Source organism: Heterocephalus glaber, unplaced genomic scaffold, assembly GCF_053883595.1.
Source record: "Heterocephalus glaber isolate CG9 unplaced genomic scaffold, H.glaber_assembly_v1.0 deba00001532, whole genome shotgun sequence".
NCBI lineage: Eukaryota > Metazoa > Chordata > Mammalia > Rodentia > Bathyergidae > Heterocephalus > Heterocephalus glaber.
In genome coordinates, this window is record NW_028258330.1 from 27,416,737 (window position 1) to 27,427,645 (window position 10,909).

The window sequence follows — 10,909 nt, forward strand, 5'->3', positions numbered from 1 at the left end:
GGGCTCACGTCCATCACTGCGCGGGGTCCATGCTTGGCACTCGCCCAGCATGCTGCTCACTCCGTAGAGTTGAGGCTGCACACTGAAGCATGCCATCCTGCCCTGCATGTTCAGGAATGGGGGTCCTGGGAAAGATGTGCCCACAGCGCCAATGAAGACATGGCTTTTGGAACCCTGGAAGCAGCACAGTGGTCCTTCCTCCTGGGGCCTTGCTGCCAGGACTGGGGTCTGGGCCCAGTGACACCTAACATTAGCCCTTGTTAAGTTCCAATCCCCTAGGACAGCATGTGAAGTGTGACTGGGGAGTCAGAAGCCCTAAATTTAAGTCTAATCTCTGGCTGGGTGACCACGTGCCCTACTGCTCAAAGTGGGTGTGGGAACAGGTAATCTGTCTGCCCTCTCCTTCTAGAACAAGCTAGAATTCTAATAGCTTGCTTTCAGCTCCGCTTGCTTCAGCTCCTCTACCTTGTGCCACCCCCACTGTCATTGCTTCTTGTAGCTTCTTTATTCCAACTGTGTGTTGCTTGTGCCCAGTGCAGGGAGGCTGGGAGGGTTGGCTCCAGCCACCAGCATACAGTGGGGGGTAGTATTGCAGCAAATATGGCACCTTTATTTTATTTTTGTTCCCTCCTCACTGTCTCACTAAAGGAAGAGAAGAAACCACCCCCTCCAGTCCCAAAGAAGCCAGCCAAATCCAAGCCGGCAGTGAGCCGTGACAAGGCCTCAGATGCAGGGGACAAGCAGCGTCAGGAGGCCCGCAAGAGACTCCTGGCAGCCAAGCGGGCAGCTTCTGTGCGGCAGAACTCAGCTACAGAAAGTGCAGACAGCATCGAGATTTATGTCCCCGAGGCCCAGACCAGGCTCTGAGACCACGAAGGAGGAAGGAAACAATTTTAAATCATTAAGAAAAACAATGCAGATGGAACAAAATTTTATCAACCTTTAGTATGGTTATTCTCTCTAGAGACCCTGAGCCAATTTTCAAATTGATGCATACAAGGGCTCACAATTTGGCTTTTTTGGGTCCCTCCCACCTTTAGGTTATGAAGACTTCACACACAAAAATCGTCAACAAAACTAGAAAACTTTTTTTTTCCCTCTTGCTGGCCGTGGTGGACTAGATAGATGGACTTCAGCAACTCCCCGGCCCAGCCTCAGACTGCGGTCTTTTTACTTGTTCTATCTAATGAGAACTTACACTAGCTTGTTTACAAGATGACGACTGTCCAAGGGCAGCCTTGGGCACCTGCCATGTCCCTCCTCCTCCCAGCTACCCTGCTCTGACCTTGGATTTTTCATTCTACATTTTTCTTTTCCCTTCAGAGCGCTCACAGGGGTCACCATCAAGGCCAGCGGCTTTCTGGTTCAGTCCTTTTTGTGGCTAAGGGCCCAGAGAACAGTGAGGTGGACACGCATCCCTCCTTCCCCACCAAGTGTTCACACACACTTGCACGTGCGCACAAAGATAGGGCTCCCCGCCTCTGTGACCTGCCAGCCCTAGGCAGGGTCAGGCAGGACTTACCTCTCTGCAGATGAGAAAGGTGTTGGTCTTGGGGGAAATGAGGTGAAGCCAGGTTACCACCCTCCAGCGGTTTTTTTCCCCAGCCCCTTCTTCCTTCACCAAATTTAGGACTTGGAGTGGCTTTGGCCAGGGTGGGGGTTGTCTGTCCTTGGCTACGTCTGTGTCCAGTCCCCAAGGGCAAGTGGTGGTCTGTATGTATGTGTACATATGCACATAGACCTTAGAGTGTATATTTAACAAATGCCCATCTGCTCACCCATGCCCACCAGCGCTGCCACCACTGGCTCTCGGGCACCTGGCAGGAGGCGGGTATGTGAATAGCATATATTTTTACATGTACTATATCTAGGTGTGTGTACAAGTGTGTGTAAAAATATATACCTTGTGTGTAAGCAGCCTTTTGGTGGGGGGATCTTACCTCCTATCAGCCCAGCCTCTGAGTTTCCTGTTCTATTTTTTTTTTTTTTTTACCCCAGTCATACTCCCCTGAATCCCCACTCCCAGGGTGTCATGAGCCCTGAGCTGCAAAGGCCCAGGTCTGCAGGGTGGGGTGGGGAGAGCAAAGCAAGAGCAGGCAGCGTGGCCAGGGCCGTGTGCAGCACAGCTCAGCACAGGAAGGGCTGCTCTCTATTGTGTATACAACTCGAGGGCACTGGAGATATCCTCTTGTCTGGTGCGTGCTGCAGGGGTGAACCAAGGGCCTGCTCTGGAGCCCCATTCCAGCTTGGCCGCCGTCTGTGACCTTGGGCAAGTCACTTGACCTCTGTGTGCCTCAACTTCCTCCTCTGTAAAATGGGGACAGTCCCTGCCCCTCCCTACCTCACAGGCATGTTGTGAGAATAAATGAGGTAATGTGTACCATGGGCTCATGGTCTTATTGCGTGGGATGGGCCAGGCTGAGGTAAGGAGGGTGGAATGGATACTCAAGGAAACTGAACCAGACCCCTCCCAAAAGACAGCTCGCTCTTTGCAGACAGCTGATGAGTGTAAACCCTAATTCCAGCTCTGTCAGTTGCCAGCTCTATGATTCCAGGTAAGAAACTGAAGCACACAAATCCATCTGGAAAGCACATTTATCCTCCCAACTTCCTGTGGGAAATAAATGCTTCATCAGTAGTTGCTGTAACAAGAGCCAGAATGGGTAGACAACTCCCTAACCTGGACTCTCCACATCTTCTGGGATAGGGGGCCCTATCCCAGAAGGATGTTTCCCGTAGCAACTGTACCCCTGACAAACGCGTACACCACTCACCTGGCACTGGTGCCAGGGAGACAGTTCAAGCGTATGACAGGTGGTAGAATCCAGGCAGCACACTGAGCTGGGTCTGGACAGGAGCATTCTGGCCCAGATCAGAATGAGCAGGTAGTCTGGCCTGAGGGATGGAGGACTGCAGGCAGAAGGCGCAGTAGGTGCCAACCCTGAGTGGCAGGAATGAGCTTTTAGCACGTTTTTGGGCTGAGCTCTGGAGGTAGAGACACCCTGTTTCCTCCCTAGACCCAGCCAGATACCAGGAACCTTAAGTCTGGGGAAGCACAGATCGCACTTTCCCAGGAGTTTGCCCAGGCTGCACACCCCTTCCTGGCAAGTTCCCCTTGAGTACTCCCTACTGTGTGGCCAGACCCCTGTGCTCAAAATACTTCCCCATGTCCCTGGATCCCAATACACCTACTTTTTTTTTTTTCTTTTGAGACCAAATTTCACTGTGTAGTTCAGGCTAGCCTTGAACTCACTATGTAGCCCTACCTGGCTTTGAATTTGCAGCAATCCTCTTGCCTCAGCCTCCTGCGTACTGGGATTACAGGCATGCCCCACCACGCCTGGCTCCAATACATGTTTGCTAGCGGTGGCTGAGTGTTAGTGACCATGGGTGATTCTCAGTAATGTCTGAGGCTGCTGCCTCCCTGGACCTAACCCACCTGGAAACCCAGTGTGGGTGAACTGAGTTAGATGAGAGGTTCCAGTTGCAGCTGTGCTGGGCCACATCTACATTTCTACACCCAGCACTGAGCCAGCTGTTCAAAGTTGTGAGTGAATGCAGGGAAAGAGGCCAAGCTGGACTGAGAGCCACTGGCCAGGTACCAGCCCAGCTCTACCCACAATGGGCTTCAGGAGCTGAGGAGACCCTTAGCCCTTCAGTCCCTGAAGATTCCTGTTGTGGCACAGAAGGGCCTTGAGGTTAGATCAGGCCTCAAGAAAGAGGAATCGGGGCTTGGGATTTAGCTCAGTGGTTCCGTCGCTTGCCTTGCAAGCACAAGGACCCGAGTTTGATCCCCAGTACCAAAAAAAAAAAAAAAGGAACCAGAGAAGGGGCTGGGAGGTGGCATGCAGAATCTGGGCCTCTAGACCTGGCACTCCTGGCACAATGGTAGAGATCTGCCACTTCCAAAAAATAAATCATGGAATTCCTGAAAAGACATTTCTTATGTGACAATACCATTATCACCCTCAAATTTAACAAAGGAATCTTTGTACCTACACCTCTTCTACCCAGGGCATTCAGAGCCCAGGTACTAATACTACCTAAAGTGCCAAACATACTCTACAGACACCAAGTTACCAGTGGCCTTTATGGCTTTCCTTAGTCTACGCAGGATCCAATTAAGGATCACTCACTGCTTTTGGTTACCATGTTACTCTAATGTCTGAATCAAAAAGTTTCCTCATCATTTTTTTCCTTTATTTTTCATGATAGTTATATTTTTTAAGTATCCAAACATCTTTTGGACTACTGTATAATTTGGATTTATCTGTTTTGACTAGATTCAGAGGAACCGTTTTGACAAGAATATGACTTAGATTCTGACCCATCTCCTTATACCCTGTTCCATCATCAGGTAGGCAGTTGTCGCTTGAGGGAAAAGCTGACAGCAGCTTCCCAGGGAAGCTGGGAATGAGTCCTCCACTTATATGTTTCCAAACCCCAGTCCCTAAGGGAATGCAGAAGACCTAGAGCAGAGATGAAGCACCCGCTGGAGGATGTTGGGTGATCAAGGAAGAAATCCAAGGGAACAGGAGACTATAAGACACCGAGTCCCAAGAAGCCCAAACAGGGCTGCAGACAGGAGAACAGAAAGACCCAAGTTTCCTTTCTGGAACTTCCAGAAAGCTCCCCCAAGTTCGCAGGTCCCCAGAGTCTTGTGGAGTTGCCATCTCTTAGCCTAGAGAACAGGCAGAGGAGATCCAGCTGCTACCAGGAGCAGTACTGGGCCCATGGACCTTAAGCACAGAACAGCAAAACAAAGCCATTGGCACCAGTTGTTTGCAGGCCATGTGGAGCCTGTGAGGGTGAATGCTGTCGAGGATGGACCACCTGAGATGGTTTGTACTAGCGGGGCTCATGACAGAAACCTAAAGATGTGTCTCCTGCCTGTGGCAGCCAGAGGAGACTTTTCAATGCCAAGGGGGATGCATCACTCTGCACAGAACCCTTTGCAGCCTGCTACAGCCTGCAGGAGAAAAGCCAGCCTCCTCCCCTTGGCCTTGAGGCCACTGTCCCAGTGCACTTCCAATGACAGTAGCCTTGCACGCCACCCTCAGACCGGAACAGGCACCATCCACCACAACACTTGGCACCTCCTCTTTCCTCAGCTCCCAGGCATCAGGTCCTCAGGGAACTGATGACGCACCTGGGCCAGGCCAATGTCAGCCCCTTGCTCTACACTTGGTTGCTCTCACTGCTGTGATATTTCTACCTGTGTTATATGTGAGGATCTGTCTCTACCTAGGGGATGAAGGGTCTCTGAGGGCAGGAATCAAGTTTTTCTTTTTTTTTTTGGTACTGGGGATCAAATTCGGGTCCTCGAGCTTGTGCAGCAGGTGGCGAAACCACTGAGCTAAATCCCCAGCCAGGAATCAAGTTTTTCATTGTGTCTCAGTGCCTAGTCCAGAGTGGAGGCTCAAGAACTCTTTCTTAAATGAATGACCTTGGGAGGGAGGGGCAGGTTTTTTGCAGGACTGGGCTTTGCAGAATAGGAAGGAGTTCTCCAGGCTCAGGCATTACAGGACATGATGAGGGCAGAAGCAGAAGTGTGAGGCTGTGCTACTCAGGGAGGGGCCACCCTGCAAGGACTTTGATTGCCAGCACTGCCTTAAATGGTCAGATGCATTTCCTGCCAAACATCACCCCCCACACACACACCCACCGTGAAGCAAGAACCTCCAGTCCTAGGCTCTGACACCAACCAGCATTAGGGTTTGTCTCCAAAATATGTCAGCAACAATGAGGCCTAGTGAAGCCCCTGTGGCCAAGAGGGGACATAGACCATTAAGGACCCTCAGCTGCTTTATGGCTGGACTAACATTAAAATGACAACCTGTGTCTCTCCCTGAACTCCACACTTCTCACTCAACATCTGCAGGTGGATGGCTAACAAGCTGTTTCAAAATTAACACACCCACCAACTAATAAAGTAGCAGAAATTTAGGAGTTAGAAATTTTCTATGGCAACCATATTTGCAATAACTGAATTATCAGTAGATGTTAAAAGTAACAGGTAAAGGGAGGGAGTGTAGCTCAGTGGCAGAGCACTTGCCTAGCACATGTGAGGCCCTGGATTCTATCCCCAGCTTTGCAAAAGCAAAAAAGAGTAATGGATAAAAGTTGATGAGGGATAGAATATTCAGTCTCAAAATAGCATCCCACAAATTACTTATTAATGAATAAATTAATTACAAAGGGAAAAAGTACTAATTTTATGATGGATAAACCTGCCAGACACTACTTTAACTAGGTGGTCAAAGTTAATATCACCAGTAATGGGAATGACAAATATGTCTCCATCAAAAAAAACCCAAAAACAAAAAAACTAGAACAATTTTTTCAAGCTATAATGGTAAAGATATTAACTTCAAGCATAAAATCCACACTTACTACCATATTTGCTGGAAAAAGACAAATTTTTCCTTAAAATCAGGAATAAGACAAGGATGTCCTCCTTCACTCCTTGTATTCAACACTAGAGGCTCCAACCAGAGCAACTAGGCAAGAAAAAAAAATTAAAAGCTAATCTAAATAAAGGCATCCAGATTGGAAATTAATAAAGAAAACTATAGAGAGGCGGCGGCGGCGGCCCAGCGCGCGGCGCAGGCGCACGGCCCGGCGTCTCTGCCCGCGGCGCTCCGCGGACTTTCTTCCCCCAACAGAGGTCCCAAAGCAAAAAACAGACCTATTTGGAAGAAATGCATTTAGAAGACACCACCTGCTTCTGTCCAAAGGAAGAAAGAGAAAGTGAACAAACATCTTTCAGCAATCAAAATCCCAGGCAAGACCAGAAAGGGGGCTTTCGCAGCTCCTTCCGCAAGCTCTTTAAAAAGAAAAATGGGAACCCAACTGGTGAAGATTTCTGTGGTCCTTGGGGCTGGTGGTGACATCAAAGCTTTCCCATTTCCAGATTTTAGGTCCAGTGGATCAGAATACAGGGAAAAAACTAATGAGAATCCCTCAATGGATCCTTCACCTACAAAACAAGATTTCTTCAGAAACTGACTTGCTCTTGTAAATGACCTTGACCAAGGTGTAAAACATACTTAAAGTTGTATTCTCAAGTGGTAAGATGAGGATAAAAAGCTTGTATATATCTGTGTAGGAATATATATATTGATAGATAAATCCCCGAGGAAAACTAATATAAATATATATGAAACTAAATCAACATACAAGACATTGAAGAGATGGAAGATTAGTCTATGGTTAAGACCTGACTTTTTGAACACTTGGGAAAAGGGAAATGAAGACTTTTCACATCATTATAGAAAAGCACAATAAATTTGGAGGAAAAATAAATGTTTATAAGAACAACAACAAAAAAGAAAACTATATTAGTGTGTAACATGATTTTTCAGACACAAAATCCTAAGCTTCTACAAAAAGAACTATTCTACAAAAGAACTATTAAAATACTAAATGACTTTAGTAGTTTCCTGGATACAATATCAATATATAAGATATAGGGCCGGGGATTTAGCTCAGTGTTGCTGCCGCCTACCTCTCAAGCACATGGTCTCGAGTTCAATCCCCGGTACCAAAAAACAACAAAAACAAAACTGTATTTCTATACCCTACTGTGATATGATAAATGTTTAGCCAGGGATTTGGCTCAGTGGTTCTGAAGCCTGCCTCTCAAGCGCAAGGTCCCAAGTTCGATCCCCGGTACCAAAAAAAAAACAAAATAAATGTTTAGTCTCTGTCCCTGGTTCCTTGCACCTAACTTCTAAAGCTCTTAGAATCCCCAGTGTTGAGTGTCTTGTGTATGCTAATGAGCAGCGGAGGGTAGAGCACTGGGACTTTGAGCGCCACTCCCCCACCCCTGGGAAATGAGGGGCTGGAGATTAATCAGTGACCAATGACTTAATCAACTGCACCTGTATAAGGAAGCCTCCATCCAGACGCCCTCACGACAGGGCGTGGGGAGCTTCTGGACTGGTGAACACCGAGCTGCTAGGAGCGTGGCAGCAGGGAGAGCGCCGGAAGCTCCGCGCAGCATCAGCCCAGTACCCCGCCCTGGGCACCTGCATTTATTTGGCTGTCCCGAGTCATATCCTTTGTAACATACTTGTAATAGTAGTTATCTGACAACCTGAACTATTCTAGCAAATTATTAAAGCTGAGGGAGAGTTGTGGGAATCCGATTTGTAGCCATTTTGGACCTAATACTTCTGATTAGCGTCTGAAATGAACAGTCTTGTGGACTGAGGCCCTAAACCTGTGGTATCTTTTTTTTTTTTTTTTTTTTGGTGCTGGGGATCGAACTCAGGTCCTTGTGCTTGCGGGGCAGGTGCCGGAACCACTGAGCTAAATCCCCGGCCCAACCTGTGGTATCTTATGTAAACCCCAATTAATGTCAGAAAAGAACTGAGGAAAAATAAATAAATAAAATAAAAAAGAAAACTGAGGAGAAAGATAACCAGTTGGTGCCTAAAGAGTTGAACTGGTTGGTGTGAGGGGAAAATCCTCATATTTGGAGTAAGAAATATCATAAAAGTTCAACAAAAACAAAAAAGTGAGAAGATGGAAGAAAATATTTGTAAATCATATATCTGATTAGGGATTATCCAAAATATACAATCTTATAAGTCAACAAAAAGACAATTTTTTAGATGAGTGAAAAAGATCTAAATAAATGTTTCTCCAAAGAAGATATACAAATGTCCAAGGACCTTCAGCATCATTATTCATTTAGTAAGTGCAAAGCAAAACCACAATGAGCTGGGTTTGGTGACACATGCCTGTAATCCCATCTGTAAACCCAGATTTGGGAATAAGGGGGCAGGAGGATTCCAAATTCAAGGTCAGCTTGGACAACACTGTGAGACACTGTTGAAAAGGAAAAATACTATTTCATACATAATTAGATGGCTAGAATCAAGACAGACAAGAAGCACTGGTGGCACACTAGAGAAATTAGAACCCTCACACATTGCTAGTGGGAAATGAAAATCAGGCAGAACTGTGGAAGAGTCTGGAAGCTCCTTGCAAAGTTAATCATAGGCACCAAACGGCCTGCACTGTGGTCTGGATGCCAAGTGCCCGAAAAGGCCCAGAGGTCAAGGCTTGGTCCCTGGGGCATCACTGGAGGTGTACAAGGTGTAAGAAGTGGTGCCTAACAGGAGGTCCCAGGTTGCTGCAGGAGCCCAGGAAGGGTTGAGGGACTTGGGTCCCCTCACTCTCTTGCTCGTCAGCTCAGAGTGAGTTATTGTTCTGCTCCTGCAATGATGTCACACCTTGTGATAAACCCAAAGAAATGGAGCCAACTGATGGTGGCCTGGAACCTCCTTTCTTCCCCCAGTCCTGGGGATTTAACTCAGGGCCTCACACGGGTTTGGCAAGTGATCAGCTACATCCCCAGGCCTCTTGTTTACTGTATTTAGAGATAGGGTCTCACTAAGTTGCCCAGGTTACTTTGAATGTGTGATCCTCCTGCCTCAGCCCCCCGAGTAGCTAGGATTACAGGCATGCCCACCATGTCTGGCATCCTCTAAAACTGTAAGCCAAAATAAATCTCTTATTTTAAATTGATTATCTCATTTATTATAGTAACAAAAGACCAAGACACCCAGCAATTCCACAGAATTGTACATTTCAAAGATGAATATTATGCTATGTAAATTACATCAAATCTTTCTTTAAAAAAAGACACTCATAGCCAGGGATTTAGCTCAGTGGTTCCACTGCCCGCCTCACAAGCGCAAGGACCCTAGTTCGATCCCCAGTACCAAAAAAAAGACACTCATGAAGTAGGAAAAATATTTGCAAATCATATTTGATAAGGAATTAACAGAAAAAATATAAAGAATTCTATAACTCAACAACAAAACCCCTGCTTTTTAAAATGGCCTAAAGTGCCAGGCATGGTGGTGCACACATACCCATAAACTCAGCACTGGCGAGGCTGAGGCAGCAGGATCACCTCAAGTTCAAGGCCAGCCTCAACTACAAGGTGAGTCCTTGTCTCAAAAAATCAAAATAGGGCCAGGGATTTAGCTCAGTGGTTCCAGCGCCTGCCTCTCAAGCGAAAAGTCCCGAGAGTTCCATCCCCAGTACCAAAAAAAACCCAAAATAAAATAATAATAATAATAAAATGGGGAAAGGCTGGCATGGTGGGTGGTGCACACCAATAGCCCCAACACTCTGGGAGGCTGAAGCAGGAAGACTAAGTTCAGCCTCAGCCTGGGAAACTTAGCAATTTAGCCAGACCCTGTCTTAAAAAAGTCTTAAAAAGGACTTAGGTGCTAAGGATTTAGTTCAGTGGCACCGCTCCTGCCTTGCAAGCACAAGGTCCTGAGTTCAATCCCCAGTAACCCCCCCTAAAAAAGAGGGGGCTTAGCTGGACTGGTGGTGCATACCTGTAATCCCAGCACTCAGGAGGATCACCTCAAATTTGAGGCCTGGGCTACATAGTGAATTCAAGGCCAGCCTGAATTACACAGCGAGACCTTGTCTCAAAAAACCCAAAATAAACTCTGAGTTCAACTCCTAGTATTGCAAAAATAAAATGGGGAGCTGCTAAAATGACAGTTTATATTATGTATAAAATTATATAAAATATAAACTAATTATATTATGTATATTACGTGTGTCTTATCACACACACAAACACCCAGACAGACTAAAGAAACGTAACACATGACTTGGATTGGATCTTGGGTTAAAACAAATTTCCATAAAAGACCTATTGGGATAGGTGACACAACTAGAATAAGGATTTGTAAAACAAGTAAATTAATGTTAAAATTTTCCTGATTTTCACAGTTATAAGAGAATCTTTAGGTGATACTGAAATATTTAGGGGTAAAAGGGCACGATGTATACAGTTTACTTTTTTTTTTTTTTTTTTTTTTGAGACAGGGTCATGCCATATAGTTCAGACCAATTTTGAACTCACTATGTA

General features: G+C 46.3%; 1 protein-coding gene across 10 annotated transcripts in view; it reads left to right on the plus strand.

Moving 5' to 3' along the window:
* Positions 1-2,380, plus strand: part of Dlgap4 (DLG associated protein 4) — a 181,692-nt gene extending 179,312 nt beyond the window's left edge. For 9 of the 10 annotated variants that reach the window (XM_004867840.4, XM_004867838.4, XM_087188958.1 and 6 more), the window contains one exon: positions 649-2,380. In XM_004867840.4, the coding sequence (XP_004867897.1) occupies positions 649-867 (219 nt within the window). In that variant the 3' untranslated portion in view covers positions 868-2,380. The remainder of the gene's footprint in view (positions 1-648) is intronic. The other variant, XM_021246944.2, reaches the window with a different exon arrangement.
* The last annotated feature ends 8,529 nt before the right edge of the window (positions 2,381-10,909 follow it).